This window comes from Pantherophis guttatus, chromosome 3 (assembly GCF_059756535.1).
Source record: "Pantherophis guttatus breed Tessera chromosome 3, ASM5975653v1, whole genome shotgun sequence".
Lineage (NCBI taxonomy): Eukaryota > Metazoa > Chordata > Lepidosauria > Squamata > Colubridae > Pantherophis > Pantherophis guttatus.
The window spans coordinates 104,573,710-104,598,903 of record NC_142065.1 but is presented as its reverse complement, the minus strand read 5'-3'; the positions used below and the strand labels follow the sequence as shown (position 1 = coordinate 104,598,903).

Here is a 25,194-nt window from a genome sequence, read left to right as displayed (position 1 = left end):
CCACGTAAAATTGGAAGTACCTTGGCGACGTTTCGACAAAGTCTCATTCGTCATCTTCAGGCTGGTGTCTTCGGTCCTGTGCTTCTAGGAGCAATGAACTGATTGGGTGGGAGCATGGCTGTGTTCTGATTGGGTGGGGGTTGGCTGTGCTCTGATTGGCTGGGGGTGTGTTCTGATAGGGTGGGGGCTTGGCTGTGCTCAGGTTGGTCTGAGTTGCAGGAGGATTTGAACTCGTGGCCTGCGTTGCTTTTGTTTGGCTCTGCATTCGTGGTCGTGCCACATCTTCATGGAGTGTGTCAGTTTGCTTCATGTATGGATTGGAGGAGTTTAAAGTGGTTAATGATGCAGCTTTGGTCTGGCTTCTGGTTTGTGGTCAAACCTCATCATCGGTATGGGTTTGGGCTTGCTTTTTGCGTGGATGTGTGGAGGTGACATCCTGTGTGGTTTTCATGAGTGTGGGTCTGGTGTTATTCTTTGTGTTTGGGGTTCGTTTGTCAATAAGGGCAGGTTTCCAAATGGCTGGTAGGCGGGAGGTATCATCTTATTCATGTTGTGGGGACGTTTTTCTATCTCGATGACTTCTCTGATTATTCTGTTGTTAAAGTGTTCAGTTTTGGCGATAGTTCTGGTTTTTTTAAAATCAATTTCATGTCCTGTGGCTTTAAGGTGTTGGACTAGGGAAGAAGTTGGTTCCTCTTTTCTGACAGAGTTTTTGTGTTCACAAACACACACACACACACACACACACACACATCTGTTCTGGAGTATGACCGTGAAAAAAATTGATTTATTACTTTTTAATTTTTTTATTATATTCTGCTGAGACACTTAAAATCAGAACAAAAATCGGATATAAGCTTTCTTGAGCTGCAGCTCCCTTTCATCAGATAAAAGCCTTAGAAATTGGTTAATTTAACATAGAAATCAAGTTAAATAATTAATAAATAATACTGTTTACTTTAGTCCCCCCCCCTTAAATAATTACCTGTTGGGGGATAATGCCCTCATTTTACATTTGCTGATAAGAACAGAAACTGCTGAAAATAAAAGAATAAATAAGAATGCAACAGATGCAGAAATCGCAGTTATACAGCCTAGATGCCTCTGAAGGTTAACTGGTAACTTGGAGAAGCTGTTTACTTGGTAAGTCAACCCTTAGTGAATCCCTAACCTGGGGTTCTCTCTTTTTCTTCCCAATGTATTAACATATAGCCTTTTTTTCTTTCTATTATTTCTGTGGGAGGGAGAGAAATGTGTGTGAATTTGTACTTGCTAACTTGTTGGTATGTATCTGAAACAGCTCCAGCTTCTGGCATGATGGCTGTATTGAATACTCAAAGGTTCATTTTCAGGCTAATATTTTTCTTCTTCCAGAAGAAGAAGAATCATATGCTGGTGAAAGTTGCTTGAGTACTACTACCTCTTGAATCACTATTAGTAGATGTCACAACTATAGATGTAGGAGTCAAAGAACCTAAGAACTTGAACTCATCAACCTGCTTAGCTGGCTCACCACTAAACAGAAGTTTAATTCATGTACCATTAGTCGACATGGCCTTGAACCCTTTTACATTTATCCACAATCCAATTTCCTGTTTTGCTTTTAGTTCTGATTTCTTTATGAAAACAGTGTTATCTAAATTACAATTATCAACTTCTTCACACAACATTCCCCTACTTTTCTCCATTATTCAATGTAATAGCACACTGAACAATAAGGATCATGGCATAAACTATTTTCTCAGTTGTGCTTTGCCTGCAAAGGGACTGATTTTGTCATCATGTACTTTAACTGTACCATCATAAAAGGCAAAATGAACTTGTATGATTTTGCTAGGAATGCTGATCACAAAGAACTTTCTATACTGGCCTCTGGTGAACGCTGTCAGAGGCACTCTTGAAATCAATCAAGACAGCAATAGTTTGCTTTCCTTAACCTTTACATTAAATTATTTGCCTTACAGTGAAAATCTGATCCACACCACTATGACCCAGTCTAAAGCCATATTGATCTTTCTGGGTGGAGAATTCTATCACTGGCTCTAGATATGCTTGATAATCTGCACAGGGACATTTCTAATTGCTGTACAGACAGGGGCTGATTCTGCGATAGTTTTCATGCTGACTTAGTGTCACACTTTTTAAACATGGGTACAGTAGCAATGTCAATTCTGCTTTCCATATCACTAAGAACAACATATGAATATAATCAACTACTATAGCCACCTTCTCCCCCAGGCTTCAGCAACCTCACAATGACTTGGTCTGTCCTGCAGCTTTGTTTTTGCTGCAGAAACATCTGTTTCGCTTGGCTTAGCTTCACATACAGTACAATATTAGGAGGTGGTTCTGGATTATCTAGTTCCTGTTCTAACACTGCTGGTGGGTAACAATTTAAAAGTAAATCAAAATGGTGTATCCAATGTTGTACCACTTTGGTTGCTGTTTCAGCAACTCAACTTATTGCAATAGTGATGACTGAGCTGGGGCAGCTCTGCTTCCCTGAAACTGCTTCCAAGGTTGAATAGAGTGTTCATTAACCACCACACCCTTCTGATGCCTCCACCAATCCTAAAATATCTCCTTTACACTTTTCAGCATTTTGTGAATTAGTTTTGTCAGCTCTTTCACCTTGGTTGGATTTGCAAGTTTAACTGCATTTTTTCTTGTATCAGGCCAATGATGTCACCTTATATCCATTTTTGGCAGCTTTTTCCCCCATGGTGGGGGGGCGGGGCAGATAGTTTTTATCATCGTGTTGATGGTGTTCCAACTTCAGACCAGTGACTTAAAGCTGAATGTTCTCAAGAATCATCAGCATTCATTGAAATGCATTCCAGAACTAAGAAAACTGTCCCTCTTGTTGGTATCAAACATTTAAAAAAAGATTTGTGATTTTAATGATTGTTTAATTCTTATTATTTTAATATTCTTGTACTAATTTTTTATTATAAACCAAGGGTGTCAAACTTAAGGCCCAGGGCCTGGATCCGGCCTGCGGGGTACTTAGATCTGGCCCGCAGGCATCCTAGAAACAGCAAAGGACCAGCTCGCAGTGCCTCTGCCAGTGAAAACGGAGCTTGGGAGTGTGTGCGGCCCGCCCGCACTGTTTTTGCTGGCAGAGTGTTGCAGGAAGCCATTGCAGCCAAAAATGGAACTTGTGAGCGCCATGAGCGGCATTTCCAAACTCCGATTTCACAGCCAAAACAGAGCTTGGGAAGAGAGCTTGGACCACCATAGGCACCCCCTACATGAATGACATCGAGCTGGCCATGCCCACCCTAGCCACAGTCAACCTGGCCCCCCAAGATCAAACAAAACCCTGATGTGGCCCTCAATGAAATCGAGTTTGACACTCCTGTTATAAACCATCATGAGACATGAGTCAGAGGTATTTTGTCATCATCAATTTATCTTTTAGCAGATGACCAGATTTCATTTTCTCAAAATACCAAAACTAAAATAACCATCTGTACTTAAAAGTGTCGGGAAACACTAGGGTGTTTTTTATATAATCCTAGAATTAAAAATAGTTTTCTAGTTTCACCATTTCTTTGTTATATATTATTTAACGACTGCTCATAATATGACTGTTTTAAAAAAACTATTGCAACCAATCATATTTACAACCATTACAGTGTTCCATGGTCATGAGATTGCCTTTGGGGTGGGGGGGGGACACACCAATTTTGGACAAGCAGAATTAATGCAGAGGGTGGAAGAAAAATCAAAAGTTGTGGCCATATAATGTTTTGCTTAATGATGGAATGGGAAATAAGATTTTAAATCCATCCGTCAGCTTTCCACTTTGTGACTGCAGTGCTTAGCAACCAAGTTGCCAGTCCCAATTGTGGCTGATAAGTGAGACTATTTAGTAGAACAAAAAGAGAGAGAGAGAAAAGCTTTTTCATTTCATTCCATCTCCTATGCATTTCCATTCCGTTCTTTTCTTAAAAACCACTATTAACTATACCAGTTTTGACTAAATCTTTCCATCGAAATGAAATTAAGACATTTCCTCTTAACTGCAACGTTTCTGTGCCCTGGACAGGTTCCCATCAGCATACAATTCATTATTGCACTTGATTGTGCAAATGCAGTCATTAATTGAAATGTACTTCGCGATCCTACATTTGAGAGAGCGCAATAAAAAACGATGTTAGTATATTTACCGTGGGATATTATTACGAACTGAGAATAACCTGAGAGCATTTATCTGTTTCATCCGAACCTTCTGGTGCATTTGTTTAAATACCGTTTCTCGGCTTTCCCAGCAAGCTGCCAAAGAAAGGATCCGAGGCGTGCGAGGAACGAGCGGGGCCAGCCTCGACGACCCGCGATTCGGGGCGGTGCTGCAGGCGGAGGCGAGGCGGGGCCAGGAGGAGCTACCGACGTCCCTGGAAGACCGGAGGTGGGAAGAGTGGGAGAGAGGGAGTCCTTCTGTCCTTTTCCCCAAGCTCGGTGGTTAAGATGGCGGCTGCGGGGGTTGAGGGGGCGAGTCCGTGACGGCCTGTCCGGAGAACGGCGGCGAGGAGGGGGAAGGAGGCAGAGCGGCTGTGGGAAGCGCCGGGTGCGGCTCCTAAAGCGGGGTAGGGGGCGGAATGTGAGCAGGAGGAGGAGACGGAGGGCTCTGGCGGGGGCCCAGAACGGGAGGAGAGCGGGGATGGGCCAGCAGGTGGGCCGCGTCGGCGAGCCGGGTGCCGCTGCGCTTCAACATCAGCCGCCGCCGCCGCCGCCGCAACAGCAGCAGCAGCAGCAGCAGCTGCTGCCTCTTTCCCAGCCACAGTCTCAACCCAGAGGGCTTCGTGGGAGTAATAGCAGCGGGAGTAGGCCTGCCAGCCGGAGGCGAGAAACGGCCGCTCCGCGAGCTGCCGACAGCGGCTTCAATATCTTCACCCAGCACGGTAAGGTGGGAAGAGGGCTGGGGAGGGCAGGAGAGGAAGGAAGGGCGGGAGGGAGGGAGGGAGGGAGGGAAAAGGAGGGAGTGGGTTGCGGCAGATGCTGGAGGCGGGTGGGTGTGGCACAAAAGCGGAGGCTGGAAATGGGGTGGGGGGGTGTCATGAAGCAGGGCTGGGGTTGCTTCCCCTCGCCTTATTTTTCCCAACTTATTTTTTTTCCGACAGTAGACAAAGGTTTGCTTCATCTGCTGGCCGGCTAGAACTCCTTGGGAAGCGCCCAAGCAGGTAGCAGCAGCAGCAGCAGCAGCAGCCTTCCCCTTCTTGTGCCGCCTTCAGTATCTGATGCTAATAGATGGGGATTCCAGTTTAAGCAGATAGGTGACAATAGAAACCCCTTGCAGTGAAGCGTGTTGTGTTGGCTCAAATCGCTATTCCCTCCCCCCCACTTCATTTTCACTGATTAATATTTAAGAAACGGCTTCGTGCATTTCATAAAGAGGGTTTCGTTCGGTATAGAAAAGTGCTTGTTCCCCATAAATGAGTTGATGTTCAATTTAAGTGTCAGAGGACATACAACATGGCTACCCCTTCAGGTTATGAAATGTGTGTAGTATTTCTCAGAAGTATAACTTGCTTTGGTTTACTTTCCAGGTGCATATACTGATAATTGTTAGGAAGAGTGTTTTTATGTTAGTAGCATATGGTACTGTACAGGGTTATGACCCTTTGGGGTTATATTTGTTAATGGTTGCACTCATGGGATGCTTTTTAGTCCTTTCTAACGGTGCTTTGTTTGCAGTCTGAATGTACTTCACATGAGATCCTTGCTTCATGAGTACAATATTACTTTCCCTGTTTGTTAATTTTTGTAGTCACAATAAAATTGAAATATTTTTGTTGGCCTATCTCCTCATTAATATCTGAAACAGTGTTTTCTGTCATATGGTCCCATTTAAAATGCTTCAAGTATATTCATAGTGTTGGTAAGATGTATGCCACAAAGTGCAATTATAAAGTTTTCCTATCGTGTAGCCCAGAAAGTGCCCCAGATGTTCCTTTTTTTTCTAGTTTTGTGATAGTCATTTTATCATGATTTCTTTTTGTATTCTTTGGATGAATTGCAATGATGTGTCTACTCTTCTCAGGTTAACAACCTGTTTCATTATGACTTTTATTGATATTAATGAGAACAGAAGACAAAAAGCTAGCATCTCTAACTGGGAGGCTGTGCAATTAGGAAGGTGGGAGAACCAATGCTTTTGGACCTTATTGGTATAGCAAGGTAAGAAGGTTTCTCCTGTCACTCTTTTTCTCTTATGGTGATGTGATAGACACAATGAAATATTATATTGTGCAATATTACATTCTAGGGTCATGTACAACTTTACTATGGTTGGAAGTCCATGTGATTTTTATAGAAAGCACAAATAGGCCATTTTCACCATCATATGATTTATGTTGTATCTTGCATCTGGTCTGGAAGTGGCAAATAATATTTATTCAGCTAAATATCACAGCGTGATTTGCAATCTTGTATGGCATTCAATAATTTGAAGTAGTTTTTGTATACCTGTTTTGTATTTTGCTATATTTGTTGTAATTTGAGTTTTTACAAGTGATACTTAAATTCAGCTTGAACATAAAAGGAAATAAGAGTTTATATATTTATATATTATTAGAGAAATTTTCAAATTTACAATAGTGGCTTTTAAGCTTCAGAAACCCCATTTTCCTAGACTCCTTGAGCTGTGGAACCTCAATTGTACATCTTGTTCTGAAGAACTCATTATGTATGTGTGATGTGAAAGCCAATTACACAGGTCACTCCCCTGAGGATACATAATGTGTATAGATAAGATAATTAGTAAGTGGCATGTCCAATGGTATTTAATCTTATTGATGCATCAAGAGAAGAAAAATGGTTTTTTCTGCATTCTTGTTCTTTTATGGTGTCTGCATTCCATATTGCTGGGGGTGATATGCTATCAATATAGCTCCTATGTCCTCTATTGAGTAGTATAGAAAGATAAAGCACACCATTGAGAACCCCAGAAGGGCACTAAATGTAAATATATTTATTTGTATGTTCAATTTATACAACTGCTATCTCCCGTTCATGACTCTGGGCAGCTTACAATTAATGCAAAAAAAATTGAACAATTATACAAAACATTACAAAAACATTAAAACAATTAAAAAGTAAAAGCCATATAGACAGTGACTTGGAGAAAATTTATGGAAATATTGTTAAAACCTTATAGCTGTACTAATAAATGATATTTTGCTCTCCATATATGGAAGAAGCACTTAACTTGCAACAATGTGGACATGCTCATAATGCATCTTCTTGCATCACAACCCATACAACTGCTAACATAATGTCCCCTTTAATTCCTTCCCTTGTTATGGGTATCAATGATCTTACTACTATTCCCACTAGTACTTACTACTATTCAAATCATAAGAACAACTTTTTCATGATAAGTAAGGCAAAATAAATTATTTAATAGAACTTGGGCATAGTTTTTTTTTTTGCAGGGGGCATTCAGAGAACGAGAAAAAGTCTTCTCTCTCAGAGGAGAGGTATGATACTTAGTTGAGGAGGGAAAATACTCTCCCAAATAGATTGCTAATCAGAAACAAGCCTTGGTAAATGAGAGAAGACACAGACATGTACTTTACGGTATCTATCTCTGGTTGATCATTGAATAAAGTTGTAGGATTGGGAGTCAGGAAATGCATTTGAGCCTATGATTGGAAAGCAAAGAAAATGTCCTTGCTTGGTTTTTTTTAAAAAAAAAAACAGTTATGACAGAACAAGAAGTTCTCAGGATTTAAACTTCAGTTATGTTCTACAAAACATTTCCTTATAGCTAGCTAGCTAGCAATTGAAGACTATAGGTTTTGTCTTCCTGAAAGGTTTGTGTAGGACTCACTGGCAAGTGATGTGGTGCATTTCATTTATCAGTTAGCCATTTTACCCCTTTACTATTTTCTTAATAGCCAGCTTTGCCATGCTGAATTTCAGGAGTCTCTTCATTCCTACCCTTAGCTCACTGTTCACTTTGGGAGCAACATTCATTCCGTTGATGTACTGTGGAATCCATTGTCCGCCAGCTTTTCAAACTGTTTTATGAAATCCTAGTGTTCTGAGAGAAGTTGATGAGAGACTAAGGACAAAAAAAAAGTTCACTTTAGCACAGCCAATTTTCTCTCACTAGAGCTTTGTCTCTAAATCAGGGGGTTCTGGCAGTAAATTTTGAAAATCTCTTGTCTAAAATACCAAGCAGAGAGGAAAGTAATCATTGACCTGAAGCCTATCAGGCTTCTAGTTTGCTGCTTATTCTCTCAATCTCATTCCACAGCTTGTTGAAATCAAGTTACAGATGTGGAAACAAATTCTTATCTACTACAGTAGAACAAGGAAACAGCAATAACAAACTCAATAGTATCTGCAATGAGAAAATGTTGCTAACTTGGAATTGCTTTTCAATGTTTTTCCATAAGAATTTATTAAAAATACAGATAATTATTTTTGACTATGATGCAAAATTGAATTTTGTAACAATTTTAGTATTATCTGTATTGTACTTGTTCTTGAAGTCTTTTTTGAGATTATATAAATTTCTATCATATATAAATTTTGAGATTATATAAATTCAGATTGTATAAATTGATGTTTTTCATCAAATAATTTCACTCCCTAGATGTGAAACCCATAACATACACATTTCATTAGATTTGGAGGGACAAGATGATGAAATTGGGAAGAGGTGGTCCCTCAAATAACCCAGTCCAATGTCATGTAGGGCTTTAAAAGTCAACACCAACCACTCTGGTTGGACCCAGAAACAAATTGGTAATCAATGCAGCTCATGTAGCAAGGATGTAATGTGCATGCTATTGGAAACACTCAGAACTGTTTTATAGTTCTTCATTGATTTTCTTGAAGATAAATGAAATGAGCAATAGTATTTATTTTAGCACAGTGGAATGAGAGATAGACAATGTCAGTTGAAATGTTCACATTTCTTATTCTTTTACCCTAGTCTACTCTCTTCCTCCTTGCTTTATTACTACTGTTGGAAGCTGTCTGTTACTGTAGAATAAAATATGGTATTTCAGAGTGTTAAAAACCATTTGCCCTAGGAGCCTGCATTCTGAAGAGCATGATTTCATTTGCTATCTTGACTTTCTGTTCTTATGAAAACAAATCTATCCGATCTTCTGCTGACTTTTTTACAGGTAAAATTAATGAAAGTTTATAATTCTTTTTTGTGTTTGACTCCTGTTTTCAAGTAGATACCCTGTTCTTTTTTAAACATCACTTCCTTGTTCTCTGCCTTTTGTTTTCTTATTAAAGTTTTCAACCTTCTGTTCTTTGTGGTTTTATTTATATCCATTTTCTTGTTCCCATGGAGATATTTTTACTTACATTTATGGTTCTATAAAAGTTTTCTTTAACCCATAACCCTGACTGTACCTGGGCCTTACAATCAGTGCCCATATATTTTTGTGCTCAGGGCTCACATTCTAAGCACATCTTGATTGATGCTTGTGACCCTTTATTTCAGTCTTTCTTTTTAGTATTTGTTAGGTTTCAGCCTTTGCAACTTTTTGGGCTATATCAGAAGTCTATTAACTAAGTAATTTTTAATATTTTATTCAATGTTTGTTTCTTCTTAATTTTTGTAATTTGTATCTTTAAAATACACATGTACTTCTGTGAGTCTTCTTTCTTATAAACACTGGTTTCTTTCTTATAAACAATTTTCCACTGACTGACTAGGAGGTGAAAAACTAGAACTTAAAGTATCCCTGTTGATCATCAGGTTCCATTTATTAGAAAGAGGAATTGCTTTTCTTGCTTTATGTTCAGTCAGAAACATGATTACATTATGTTACATTATGATTACATGTGAAATTGGAGAGAAGATTGCAAATGGTATAAGATCTTAATAATGGTACAGATTTTTAGACAGTCATTGTTGAGGAAATATATTTTCTATGGGTGATAAAAATCCCTTTGAATCTTTCCTGGGTTGAGAAACAATTGTCCCAACCCAGATTGTCTTTGTGTGACTCATAAGCACAGGTAGGTATAGATATAAATATGTACCTGTCTCTTAAATTAAAATGTATAATCCAGCTGCTAAGAGTTAATAGAAAAAACTATTGAAATTAATTCATATAATAGCTTTTTAGTGTGTAAATGTAAAAAAATGTTTCAACTTAGTAAATAAGCTTTCAACACTCCAGAAGATAGGCTTAACATACAGAAGGATCTTGACAGACTTGAATATTGGGTGCTATCTAACAAAATGAAATTCAATGATGAAAAAAGTAAGGTTCTACATTTAGGCAAGAAAAACAAAATGCACAGGTACGGTATATGGTACCTCGCTCAATAGTAGTAACTGTGAGAGGGATCTTGGAGTCCTAGTGGACAATCATTTAAATCTGAGCCAGCAGTGTGGGATAGCTGCCAAAAAAGCCAGCACAGTTCTAGGCTGCATAAAGAGAGGGATAGAATCAAGATCATGTGAAGTGTTAATATCACTTTATAATGCCTTGGTAAGGCCACACTTGGAATACTGCATCCAGTTTTGGTCACCACAATGTAAAAAAGATGTGGAGACTCTAGAAAGAGTGCAGAGAAGAGCAACAAAGATGATTAGGGGACTGGAGGCGAAAACACATAAAAACCAGTTGCTGGCATTGGGTATGTCTAATTTAATCAAAGGACTAGGGGTGACATGATAGCAGTATTCCAATATCTCAGGGGCTGCCACAAAAAAGAGGGAGTCAAGTTATTCTCCAAAACACCTGAGGGCAGGGCAAGAAGCAATGGATGGAAACTAATCAAGGAGAGAAGCAATCTAGAACTAAGGAGAAATTTCCTGTTAGAACAATTAATCAGTGGAACAACTTGCCTCCAGAAGTTGTGAATGCTCCAACACTGGAAGTTTTTAAGAAGAGATTGGAAAACCATTTGTCTGAAATTGTATAGGGCAGTATTGGCGAACCTTTTCTACACCAAGTGCCGAAATGGGAGCACACGTGTGGGAGCGCCAGGAACCGGAAGAGCAGTTCCCCAGCGTGCATGCACACTCAGGGAAGCTGAGCTTCTGGTTTCCAGTGCACACATGTGCACCGATCACCTGGTCTTCTGGTATGAAGACCAGCTGTTGCGCCAGAATCCGAAAGAGCAACAAGTGATGGCTGGCATGCCCGGACAGATGGCTCTGCATGCCACTTCCGGCATGCATGCCATAGGTTCGCCATCATGGGTATAGGGTTTCCTGCCTAAGCAGGGAGTTGGACTAGAAGACCTCCAAGGTCCCTTCCAACGTTTTTATTCTATTCTATTCTGTTTAAAGATTTAGTGCAAATCTCTTCAGTATACATATCTTTCCATCTCACAAAGATATTGTTCTGGGGAATGACAAGATGTGATGGTGTTCTTATCAACAGCTGCTTTTTGGCTTTTCACAATATATGTACATACAGATATTTAAACAAAAATGTTTGTATTCACTTTGTCCTTTTTGAACCAATCTTATTTTACCTGTATTATGCAAACAAATGGAAAGATTGGATAAGCATCTTGTGAATTTTTTGTAGATTTGAGACCAATGAAAATAAAGCAAAAATAAAAGCAAAAGGGATAATTTTATTAATTTTTATTCAGTTTCATAGCATCTTTTTATAGATTATAATTAAAGTGTTATTTTGTAATGGTTTTAATTTCATTGTGCTTCAGTTTTATATATTACATTTTTAATATTAAAAAACTAAGTAATTCTTGAGAATTACTCTGGTCTTAAGAGATACATTTTGCTGTCATAATATGTTATTATGCTACTTCTACATCTGACTTGAGATGTTTTAAGGTCTTGTATTTTCTATTTGACTGTGCCTCAGCTTATTTTGTGTTGGTCATTGACTGAATAAAGTTTACTTACTTCCTGATTTTGGTTTGCTCATAAGGAGCTAAGAATAAATATTAGTTTAAATTCTGATGGATAGCAGTTCTCATATGAGAAGGAATGGTAGCAGATACAGATGGACAAAAGGGAGGGACAACTCTAGGAAGAAGATTGGAAGTGAAGGTCTTGGCTGACAGCTCACATGGTTAACATGGACACAGCTATAGTGGCTGTTGAAGATAGATTGTTGGTTTCAGTCCAGAAAAAGGGTGATGAGGGATCCTAAAATAGAATTGGCAGTGTTAGGTCTGGTGAATGTTTGTTTAGTTCATAGGGTACCAGTAATCAGAAATCTATAGTGTTCAATAGCACAATTAGGAAAATGTTGAAGAGAACCTGTTGTAGGACCTTCTTTGGTGAGGTTGAAATGATGCAAGATGGGATTACAGGAAGATCACTAGTTAGATCAAGGCCAGCTGCTAGTTTTCTGACTGAATCGGAGAAAGAGGAAACCTTGCCATTAATACAGATGGTCCTCAACTTACAAAAATTTGCTTAGTGGCCATTCAAAGTTACAACGGCACTGAAAAAAATGACCTATGATCGTTTTTCACACTTATGACTGTTGCAGCATCCCAAAATTCAGATGCTTAGCTACTGACTCACATTTATGATAGTGGCAGTGTCCCTGGGTCATGTGATCACCTTTTGCGACCTTCTGATAAGAAAAGTCAGTTGCAAAACCAGATTCAGTTTACAACCATGTTACTAATTTAACAACTGCAGTGATTCACTTAACAAATGTGACAAGAAAAGTCGTAAAATGAGGCAAAACTCACTTAAATTTTGGGCTCAGTTGTGGTAAATTGAGGACTATCTCTACTTGCAAACCCTTCTGTTACTTTTAGATTAGAAAGAGTAAATACAAGTAGATTTAAAATAGAGTACATGTTTTTAAATTTATACAATAAATTGCACACAAGTACATGTCTAAGATGCCTGATTGGATAGAACTGAAAGTTGGACTTTAGAAAAAATGCTTTCATTTATACTTTTGATACACTGTTATATCTGCAGAAGGGGAAGAACAACCTGTACATACTAAAACGCAGAGGAGTCAGAAGTTGTAATTCATACTTACGAAGTTTAACTTGATATAAAACTATTTCTACTATGTAGCTTATCAATAATTTGAAAAATAAGAGAAAAAATAATTGATCTATTGTTTTGCACTTTTAAAAAAAATTAAATTCTTTCAAAACCTTAAATGTATCCATGATGGAGTGTAATACATTCTACCTTAAAATCCTAATTGAAATTTATAACTGATGCTGCAGCATATAACCCTAAATTGTAAATATATAAATATATAAATAGTGTAACTGTAAATCATACCAGGATTACAAATTTGCAGTGGATAGAGTGGATAGATATTGCGACACCCAGAAAAATATGGCATCCTTCATTTAATCCTCCAGGGAAAGATTGAAGGCAAACAAGGTCCAGGCAGAAGAAGAACATCATGGCTTCAAAACCTAAGGGACTGGATTGGACAAAACTCAGCAGCACTTTTTTATGCAGTTGTTGACAAAAATAGGATTGCCAACATGATCACCAACATCCGATGACGGATATGTCACAAGAAGAAGAAGTGGATAGAGGGAAGCTTGCTGTTACGTTTGCTATTGCTGCAAGAACAGACCACAGCATCACTTTAAAGATACCCGGGCCCTCTAGAAGTGACCTAGCAGCTTAGTTACAACTTGGCTGAATCTAATTAATACTTGAGAGATGAGGTTTGTTTTTCATTTGGGAAAACCCTGTTGTAATGAACACTACCCCTGCTGTGTTTTTGCATTTAAACAGCTTTAATTGTGCTAGGCAGTAGTCCAAACCTTGAGCATACAAGCTGTGGCAGGAAAATTAGTTTTTACTATGATTGGGTTAGCCATTTCCTTTATTTTTTTGCTTTTCTGGAATTGTCCTCAAAATTTCCCTTATTTTTAATTTCTTGTTACCTGTGATCCTAGAATTCTTCTTGTAGTTAGTAGTGCACTTAATTTTATGTTAGCATAATTTGAGACTGTATTTTTACAGCCTTGTGTGTTGCTGATGTTTGGTATACTATAAGTCGGGTGTCAAATTTATGGGCCGTGGGCCGGATGTGTCATGCGCTAGCCATGCCCATACCCAATTTAGCAAATGGGAAAAAAGTTGTGATACATCACGTGACAATGCCGTGACAACACGAGTTTGACACCCCTGCTATAAGTCAAGAATGTTTCATTGGCTGTTCACTTTAATAACTACTGAAAAATTCTCTATATCAATGTAATACAAACATTTAAGCTCTTCCTTCAGATATCATTTCCCCCACCCAAAGGGAAAAGACTGGAAATGAAAATAGGTTTTTTGGTAGCTGCATTTTAAATTATTCTTCAGTGGTTTATTGTTCAGTATTATACTTGTGGCCAAGTAAAGTCAGAAGGCTCAATTTCTTATACTAAGAAAAAGCCAGAAATTTCATGCCATGCATGAATGGCTATTGTTGTGTATTCTCTGCACCTGAACATTTTATCATTTGCTGCCTGATAAAAGATGCTTACCATTTGGAAAGTGAACTTGCCCTGAGATATGTGTGGCTCCCAACCTGTTGGCATTCTGTAAAATCTTGAAAAAGTGATTGTTCTCCTAGGCCTTGGCTTGAGATAGGTACAGCCCCTTGTTGGATGTACTTATTATTTTTGTTGATATTTAAAGTGATGAGATCCCATCTTGTTTTGGTTTATATTGAATTTTTATGTTAATATATTGTGATCCTCCCAAAATCAGCTGGAGTTTCAGCAGCATTTAAATTTACATTAAAATCGTTCCCAGCATAGATCTGAGTTTTCAATTGAATGTGTACTTTTTTGTATCTAAACATTAGGTACCTGTCAAATCTGAAGATAACTGTTAGTTTCTAAAAGGCAAATTAGTAGACAGCTTTTTTTTCCACATTATATTCTGTTTGGTGTTTTTTGTATATTCTCATAGCCCTCAATATATACACTTGTCCTTTTTTGTAAATGAATTCATAATTCTTGTCTTAATACTCTCACAATAATTAATTATTGCAAATAATTTAGCAAAATATCTTCTTCTTAGTAGAAGAATTGTCTTTATCAATTATTATGTATCAACATTTGCAGACATCACAAATGATGTGATGCCATCTCCATCTTTCGATGATCCAGGCAACAGGATGTGACAAATTGTCTTATTTATTTTATATGCATCCTTTGCTTTTAGTATCAAAATTACATGCGGATTCAAGATTTCCCATTCTCTGTAAAACAGAAGAAAGGGCTTTGGAACTTTTTGCTTCTATTATTGACTGACTGCTGCTTGTTGTAATTTCTGAATATGGGTAGTCCTCAACTTGCTTGTCTTTGCAACTAGTTGCAGCATCCTGTGGATACATGACTGTAAAAAATTTTTGCTGCTTTTTGGTGGTTTTTGTCAGAAAGATGTTTCAGTTAACAACCACGCCATTTGCTTAATGACTGCGACAAATGTTTTTTAAAAAAGGTGCCGTTATGTAGGTGCCTACATAATGCCTCGACTTATGAGTGCAACAACTTACAACAAGATTTCTGACTGCAATTGTAAGGATTATCTTTAGTGGTAAATTGTTAACAATGGCCTGTTAAAAGTCAGTTCAGTATTTGTGATGCTGCCTTGTTTTAATAGTTTAAAGGTGAAAATTAGAGCAGTTCAGTTCCACACACACACACACACACCCCACCTCCAAGCCTTCCTCCTCCATTCTCATTTTTATTTCTAGAAAAACAAACCCCTACACACACACACGAAAAATATGCTCTACTGGGTTGCAAAATTGCAAGCTGAGTGCTGAGAGTTTGCACACAGCCTGAAACTAGTCTTCTGTAGTAATTTTCTTGACTGCAGTGGATACCTTCCAGTTAAACTAAGATGAAATTGTAAGGTCTTTGGACACTTCTAGATTTGACTAACTGCTGCTCAGTATTAGCTCTAAATCAAATTGTAGTTAGTTCTCACTATAAATCAATCCCAACCCTGTAAAATAATAAGTTGCAGTATTCACAGCATCATCTTAAACTTCTTTCTGCTGTAAATTTTATATAGTGTTATATAATGGCTCATTCTTTAACAAAAAATAATGATCTTATGATTTCTGAAGATAATTTCTGTGGAATAAATGGGCAACTAACTACATTACAAATTCCTTGAGGTTTCTTCCTGGCAGGGTTTGTAAACCACAAGACAAGCATTGTTGTATTAGCATTATCCGCTTTGGAAATTTCATTGCAACTTTTAAGTGAAACAGAAATAGCTACCTTGACATTCAAGATCTTAAATGTAGAATTATTGCAATGTGTTGTGTTAAAATTTAATTTATTTTTCACTTTAGAATACACCAGAGAATTCAAAAATATGAAAACCACTATCATCTTTTCCTTTAGAATGAGTTGTTCTCCAAGCCAGTGTATTATTTGGAGAACACCAGGAGCCCTGTTCTTGCAAGACCTGGGGTAGACCAGAAGCTTTCATGAGAATGGGGGTGCTTGATTTGCAGAATGAATGGTGTACACAATTTGGAAAATGAGGTCTCGTGAAGCATTGCGAGAATGGGGCACTTTGATTTTATAAACTATTATTATTTGTCTTTTTCTAAAGTAAAAAACTCAGCCACTGAGATCTTTCCTTGCAGCAAAACTGCTCCAGTTCTCTGATCATTTTGATTTGTCTTTTCTATGAGTTGCTCTTAGAAAGATGACCTTTTAATTTCTTTTGGAGCCTATTTTAAAGAACTTGGCTCTGTTACTGGAACAAACCCAGTTCAAGCTCCTGATTTCAAGCTTCATTTTACAAAGACTTTCTTGTTTATTCATTTTTTCTTGGATTCGTTTTTAAAAAATCTAAATTTAGCAATGTTTATTTCTATATTGTAGTTTTTAATTTGTTACTGTGGGATACTGGATGAGTGTACTATAGAATAGTGAAAACCTGACTTGGGATTCTTTACATTTTCAAGTTCTATTTATCTGAAGTATTTATTTACCAAAAATATGTAGCTCTTCTAGGAGTTTAAGGTGACACATTTGAACTAAGGTGGATTGAACTAAAGATATATTTCAGAGAGGCAAGCAAGTATCTTTTAGATCTCCCTGATATATGGTCAGTGATCAGAAAGAGATATTAAGAGGTCTACCACAGACCTAATCCATCAATTTGTTCTCATTCTGACTAATCATTCAAAAGGAGAACTTGAACACAGGATTATGCTATGCATGATTCCAGGAAGCTGATATAATGTTTGTGTTTATGAAATATAATTATTTATTTAGTGTCTGATCTTCAGGCATCTCTTTCAATCTAGGCTTATTGATGTTTACAGCGAAACTGCAGTATACTAAGATCATTATGGGGACATTATGATCAGACCTGTTCACCTTGCTCTTTCTTTTGTATAATAGAGAATGCAGTTTATAATGATATACAATAACATAAGAGACTCCAGAATAAAATTCAAATCTCAGAACTGAGTGCACAGTCTAGACTCACCTCTGAACATACAGGAGCTCAGCAATAAATAATTGGTTTCATATATTTTTAGTCTGATTTGCTGATGGGATCAGAGACTTGCTTGGATAGATTAGAATCTTCATTGAAGACAAGAATGAAATCTTGCATGCAGGTATTATTTTCTAGTGCATTGCAAGGATGTCAGGGACTTCTGTATTTTCTCAAGGGTTTAAACTTGATACTTCTTTTGTCCCCTCATGCATATTAAAGAAAGCAGCTCCTTTTCTGTGTGAATATAAGCTCTAAACTAACTTCCTAAAGATCTGGTGGCTAGTTCAACTGAGGCATTAATTGCTACCTGGAATGGGCAGGTGGCTGCTATCTTGGACTAGGTTATTTGTATGTGACCGTCCCTTATTCATAGATCCCAATGAATTCTTTGGTTTTCTAAGGAGTCTCAGGAATGGAGTGACAGAAGAGATGCCTAGAACACTATTGGAAAAAATAGAGCCTTTAAAAAGAGTCTTGGTGGCGCAGCAGACTAGAGTGCTGTTAAATAGCACCAGCTGCCTGCAATTACTGCAAATTCAAATCTCACCAGGCTCAAGGTTGACTCAGCCTTCCATCTTTTCAAGGTAGGTAAAATGAGGACCCGGTTTGTGGGGGCAATAAACTGACTTTGTATAAAAAAGAACACCACTTAGGGGCCCCCCGAAAGCCCTACTAAGCAGGTATATACAAAAGTATGAAGGCTATTGCTTAATGCATTGTAAGCCGCCCTGAGTCTCCAGAGAAGAGCGGCATATAAATTGAACCAATAAATAAACAATAGAGTGAATCTGATTGAATATCTGTAAGAGCCCATATCAGATATTATATTGTGTTGATAAGAATTTTCTTCACTCTTATTGCATCCATAGATAGCTGTCTATTCAAAGTTTTGAACTCTCTGCTGGGTCCACATGAAGTACAGGAACATCTGCAGTGTCATTATGGGGTCTGTTTTTAAGTATCTAGTACAAAAAATTGATCAGATTTGTCTAAAACTTCACTCCTATTGGGCAAGGTCATATAAATTAATTTGAGACTTTGTCTGGTTATTTGGGAAGTGTTTGAGAAAGTGAATAGGATCCTGAGTTCTACTGACCTAAAGTCAATGCTTGATCCACAGCCTCCTTGATTGATTAAAATTTCCAAGGAGATAGCATGTGATGGCTACATGTGATGGTTAATGCTTCTTTGTGTGAGAAAGTGAGTGCCATCTGCTCCAAAAGAGATGAATGTACATTCCCTACTTTGCTGGACCCAACAATTGTTATTGGATGACTTTTGTCTAGACTCCAACTTTCCCTTTCTTAGCAAGGTTATTGAGAAGATAAGCAGGTTGTAGTTTCAAAGAGCTTTGGGTGAAGCAAATAATCTGCATTCTCTCCAGTCATTTCTGTGTCAGTAGAATTCTGCTTGCTTAATGTTGGATTTCATTTGAACTCTGTAGCTAAACTGACAAGAAATCAGATATTCTTACCTCTACTTTACTGGTTGCTATAACTTTCACTCATACCTAGGCTTAATGTTTTAAAGGTGGGATTAAAAACAATTTTAGTAAATTGCAAAGTAGAATAACACCTGGGGAAATAATTACTTCTATTTTTCCACTAGGGTGTGCTACAGATCTTAAACGATGCACAGAATGTCAACTTATAGAAGCCTTCGTAAACGTGCACAATATATATAGTACTTTGAGTAATTAGAAATTTCAATTTTGTTGAAATTAGAAAAGGAGAGAAATTAGCATGGTACAAATCATAGTACTAGCCTTCAGTATTATGTTAATTTTGAGAATCATTCTAGGCTTTATAGGATTCCAAAAGGAATTCTTAGAAAAAATGTTGGTCAGGTGAAAATATTTGAAAAATTGTCCATTGTTCATTTGGCAAAATAAGCAAGTTAAGGTGAAAAGTGACATTTGAGAAGATTGGAGTAGAAGTGATAGGTAGCATTCTGATCAATTTATTATCTGGTAAACGAACGTTGTCTTACCTGAACGTTCCTTCTCTGCGCGCTGATGGAGAATCCAAATTATGGGTAGGTTCCTCAGCTTGATTGCCAGACTGGGTGACTGTTTCTTTAAGAAACATCCTTGGCCACTCCTCCTTTGCCTGGCTAAGCCCCAGTTCATTCGCGAAGTCAATAAAGGATGGTGCTGTCCTGAAACAATAGTAGGAGACAAAAAACAGAGCAGTCCTGGCTGGAAGCAGCCAAAGGGATGGGTTGTATTCTCCATCAGCGCGCAGAGAAGGAACGTTCAGGTAAGACAACTGCTGCTTGGAGAATCCAAATTATGGGATATACCCAAGCTAGTTAGAAGAAGGGTGGGAGGCTGCGTCATCCCGGGAAGAAACAGCCAGGACAGATTGTAGCACTCGACGACCAAATGAAGCTTCAGCGGAGGCAAAGGAGTCAATTTTGTAATGCCTAACAAAGGGTGTCAAGGTAGTCCAAGTCGCAGCCCTACAGATGCCAAGGATGGATGCCTGGGTAGCCCAAGCCGCTGAGGTGGCTGCGCTACGGGTAGAGTGTGGAAGAATCCTCCCTGGCAGAGGAGTCCTCCTAGTGCGGTACGCCGTGACGATGCAGGCTTTGATCCAACGACCAATCATGGATGAGGAAACTTTCATGCCCAAGGTAGAAGGATTGAAGGACAGGAACAAGGCTTCGGATTTACGGAAAGAAGCAGTCCGCTTGATGTACCGGCGGAGAGCTCTTTTAACGTCCAAGGTATGCCATTGTTGTTCAAGATGATGGCTAGGAGCCGGACAAAAGTCAGGTAGAATTAACTCTTGGGCACGGTGGTACATCGTGTTTACCTTTGGTAGGAAGGAAGGATCTGTATGAAGTACCACCTTGTTGGGATGGAAAACACAAAGGTCAGGTCGTACAGACAGCGCCGCCAGCTCGGACACTCGTCTCGCCGAAGTAATCGCCACTAAGAAGGCAACCTTAAGAGTCAGACATCGAAGAGATATAGAAGCCAGAGGCTCAAAGGGAGGTGACATGAGGGCTGAGAGAACCAATGGCAAGTCCCAAGTTGGGTATCGATGGATAGTAGGAGGACGGATATTGGACGCTCCCCGTAAGAATGTCTGTATACGGGGATTTTGGGTCAAAGGTCGATCGTCCACAGAAGACAGAACTGTGCTAAGGGCTGCCACTTGACGCCTCAGGGTATTAGGAGCAAGGCCACGATCCAAACCCTCCTGCAGAAACACGAGCACATCAGAAGGAGATGCAGTCGTAGGGTCCTGATGAGACTTGGAACACCATGTGCAAAAGGCACGCCAGGTGGCATCGTATATACGGTTTGTTGATGCACACCTGGCAGACTGCATAGTGTGGATCACGCTAGCCGGGATGTTGTCCTTCCTCAAACGGATCCTCTCAAACGCCAGACGGTCAACTGCAACCACTGAGGGTCTGGGTGCAGTATGACCCCCTAGCTGAGAGAAATCCGGTCGTTGGGAATGTGCCAAGGACGTTCCACCGAGAGACCCCGGAGGTCCGCGTACCAGGAGCGACGCGGCCAATTGGGTGCGACCAAGATGAGATCCGCCCTCTCTTCCAACAGCTTGCGAATCACCCGAGGAATGAGCGGCAGAGGGGGAAATGTGTAGAGCAGGCCCTGAGGCCACCTGCTTCGAAGTGCGTCGCAGCCTTCTGCTCCGGGACTGGGAAACCGGGAGAAGAATCGAGGAAGATGGGTGTTCAGGTGCGTTGCAAACAAGTCGACCATTGGCAGGCCGAATCGTTTCGATAGATCCCTGAACAAGGCCGGATCTAGGCGCCACTCTGCCTGATCTATTTGAGTCCGGCTGAGCCAATCTGCCGTGATGTTTTCGACCCCGGATATGTGTTCGGCTGTCAGGGAGAGAACGGTCTTCTCCGCCCAAAGGAGCATTCTCGTCGCCTCCTCCATCAGTTGTCTGGAGCGAGTCCCGCCTTCTCTGTTGATGTGGGCCTTGGTTGTTGTATTGTCCGTTAGGACTAGAACATGATGTCCCTTCACAGATGTTCTGAAATGACGGAGAGCGAGGTGGACCGCTCGTAGTTCCAGCCAATTTATGTCGTGCTGCAAGTCCCGAATGGACCAGCGGCCCTGAGCAACTGATGACTGCAGATGGGCGCCCCAGCTGAACTGACTCGCGTCTGTCGTCAGGAGCAACCGACTGGGTTCCAGAAATAGGGAGCCCCTCCGTATGGACTGGGAGGTCCACCATTTGAGAGACAACCGTACCGTAGCTGGCAGGACCACAGGGATGTTCGAACACTCTCGGTGGGATCTCTGATAGGGCAGGAGGAACCATTGCAGAGGACAATTGTGAAGACAAGCCCACGGGACAATCGAGATGCACGAAATTAGTTTGCCGAGTAGTTGGGATAAGGTGATCAGAGGAACGGATCTGAGAGAAAGAACCCTGGCCACCAAGGATTGAATACTGTGAATCCTGTCGGGGGAGAGGAAAACCCGACAACTGACAGAGTCTATGAGAGCTCCTAGGTGGAGGATGCGAGTGCTGGGCGAGAGCTGACTTTTGTCGAGGTTTAGGGAGAACCCGTGCTGCTGTAGGACACGAGAAACAGCTCTCAGATCGACGACAGCCTGATGTCGAGAGGCAGATAGGATGATGATGTCGTCCAGATAGCACATGACCCTGATGGGGACTTGTCGCAGAGATGCCGCCAAGGTCGCCAGCAGCTTCGTGAAGGTCCAAGGGGCGGATGAGAGGCCAAACGGCATGGCCCGATACTGGAAATGCCTGTTGGCATAGGCAAATTGAAGAAACCGTCGATGAGAAGGACGGATCGGGACATGCAAGTAAGCCTCTTTCAGATCGATTGATGTCATAAAGTCGCCCCGTCGGATGCCCTGCAGGATCGATTTGAGCAACTGCATTTTGAAATGGTGGAATCTGACGAACTTGTTCAATGCCTTCAGGTCTAAAATCCCTCTCCAGTCCCCTGAGGACTTGGGGACGAGAAAAAGGCGCAAGTAGAACCCGGATTTTTTTTTTTAATTTGATTTATATGCCGCCCTTCTTCGGAGACTCAGGGCGGCTTACAATGCGTTAAGCAATAGCCTTCATTCTTTTGTATATTTTATACAAAGTCAGCTTATTGCCCCCACAAACTGGGTCCTCATTTCACCTACCTTAGAAAGGATGGAAGGCTGAGTCAACCTTGAGCCTTGGAGAGATTCGAACCAGCAGAAATTGCAGGCAGCTGTGTTAATAACAGGGTGCACTAAACCACTGTACTATCAAGGCTCTGGATCCCCATTGTTCTATCGGCACTGGTTCGATAGCGCAAATGTCGAGCAGATGCTGTATTTCTGTATCCATTAACGCTCTCTTCTCCGGATTGCTCGGAAGAGGGCACCGAAGGAAGCGGTTCGGAGGGCTGGAGAGGAAGTCCAAAGTAAGGCCGAACCGCACAGTCTGAAGAACCCAAGCATCTGTTGTCGAAGAAACCCATTGGGGCAGGAAGTGGAGAAGACGACCTCCAATGGGTAACTCTGCGGTATAGTCACTTGCCTCTTCTGTAGGGGCGGCTGGAGACCCCACGATACTGGCGTCTAGTATTGGGCTGACCCCTGCCCCTGTCACGGTAGGCAGGACGTTCAACGGCTCGATCTCCACCATGAGAGTATTGTCTGGAAAAGTAGGACCCACTGGGCCCGGAGTCAGGCCGAAAGGGCTGCCTGTGAGTATAAGGAGCAAACCTCCTGTCATGACGCCTGTAAGAGGAAGGCATAACTTTACGTTTATCCTTATCCTCCACAAGTATAGGGTCTAAGGCTTCTCCAAAGAGAAGGGAACCCTTGTAGGGAGCAGATGCCAGCTTCCACTTTGATTTGAGATCGGCCCTCCAGTGGCGGAGCCAAAGAAGACGCCGAGAGGTAACATTGGAGACAAGGGCCCGAGAAGAGAATTTGGCAGCATTCAAGGATGCGCCAGCGCAATACTCGGTGGCGGCCACAATTTTATTTATGTCATGGTGAAGCCTGCTATCATCAGGCGGAAGCCGCTCCTGCAGTTGGCGCAACCAGATGATAGATGCGTGAGCGAAAAAGGAAGTAGACGTAGCTGACCGGATGGCCCAGGCCGCAGCTTGATGTGTCTTATGGAGCGATAACTCAGCCTTCCTGTCCTCAGCCTTGAGACCATCTAGGACATCGTTGGAAATCACAGAGGAGGATGTCAGCTGAGCCACAGGGGGATCCACCGAAGGCAAATGGATTAGATCCTGCAAGGAAGGGTCTGAGCAGTATAAACGCTTGTCAAGGCTAGTAGGAGCAGAAATGTAGGCAGGTGGGACCACGATTTTTGGACCACATCCGTGAATAATTCTGGACATGGGATGAAATCCTCATCCGGCTTTTGTAAATGGAAGAGATCATCATGAGGCTTCAGATCTGTCCGTTTAGTAGGCTGGGAAGACGATAGTCCCATGTTGGTGGTAGTCTTGGCCTTGTGGAGCAATTACTTAAACATGGAAGGACGGAACAAGCCTGTGAATGAAGGTCTTTCAGGAGCTAGGTCCTCGTCATCAGACAATTCTCCCTCTTCAAGTTCCTCTTCCTCCCAGGGGGAATCCTCATTAAGGAGGGATTCTGGACGATGGAAACATGCACGGTGTGGCTCACCATACAATGGAGCCAAAGGTGGATGCGCAAGGACAGGGCCTTGCGGTCTTTGGATAGGAACAGAAGATAGAATTTGAGACATAGTTTGGGATACGAGGTCTTGGATGTCCCAGGAGAGAGAAGGCTGAAGTCCTTCCAATGGACGAAGGCCAGCTGCCGTAGGAGTGAAGGTAGCCTCAGGAGCAGGCCGACCCGGAGGCTTGTTGACAGAAATACCGGAACCTGGAACCACAGGTGGAAAGGCAGCCTCTCTAAGGTGTTGGACATCTGACGAGGCCTGAACAGCCACAGAAGAATCTTGAGGTGGTCTGTCAGGAGACATCTGGTGATGAGACAATTGAGCCCTCTGCTGGGCGAGGAGATATTGTCGTTCAAAAGCTTTACGTTTTCGTTCTTCAGCCCTATCTGCAGCAGCTGAACGAGAAGTAGGATGCGGACTTGCAGACCGAGCCCTGACATTTCTTTGCTTGGAATTCTTGCTAGTAGCCTTTGATCTTTTTCTGGCCTCAGGAGGACTGTAAGCCTGTTCAATTTCAGAAGACATGTCGGAATCAGCCATCACGAGGATGTAGACAGGTAAGTGATTTAAGCAATTAATATGAAAATTGATGAGTGGATCAATGAATAATTAATTGTTTGTTTGTTTTTTTGTTTGTTTGTTTTTAAAACAGGAAACAAGCAAATCAAAACAGCTGCTCCAGGTAGGTCCACCAATACGCAGCAATTAGTACGGCCAAGAGGTGTCACAACACCCTAAAACCGCTGTGCCAAGAATTGAGAAGTATATTCACAACTGTGAAGTAACTGCAGAAAGTCCACTTTAATTGCCTGCCAAAAGTAACTAGGAAACAAAGCAGCCGGCTAGAAGCAGGGAGAGCTTAAACAGAGGAGGGAGGCTGGAGTTGGGAGATAGCCTCCTTCAATCAAAAAACTGTTGCGGAATGGCGCGTGAGCGCACGAAATGGCTGCCGACGCTTCTGCCCTCGATCACTGTCAAATTCGGCGGGAAGCAACAGAATTCAAATTTGGCGTGTGCGCGGCTCAAAAGCTGCCGCCGAGCGCCTGCGCAGCCGAGCGCTGCTGTTCTATCAAGTCGGGAGGCAATAACTGAGGCAAA

The 25,194-nt window shown here is 40.9% G+C and overlaps 1 protein-coding gene across 1 annotated transcript in view; it reads left to right on the top strand.

Annotated features, from left to right (window-relative positions):
• The first annotated feature begins 2,665 nt into the window (after positions 1–2,665).
• Positions 2,666–25,194, top strand: part of ABL2 (ABL proto-oncogene 2, non-receptor tyrosine kinase) — a 59,525-nt gene continuing 36,996 nt past the window's right edge. Inside the window, exon 1 of the mRNA XM_034409715.3 lies at positions 2,666–4,904. Coding sequence (XP_034265606.2) covers positions 4,664–4,904 — 241 coding nt within the window. The 5' untranslated portion in view covers positions 2,666–4,663. The remainder of the gene's footprint in view (positions 4,905–25,194) is intronic.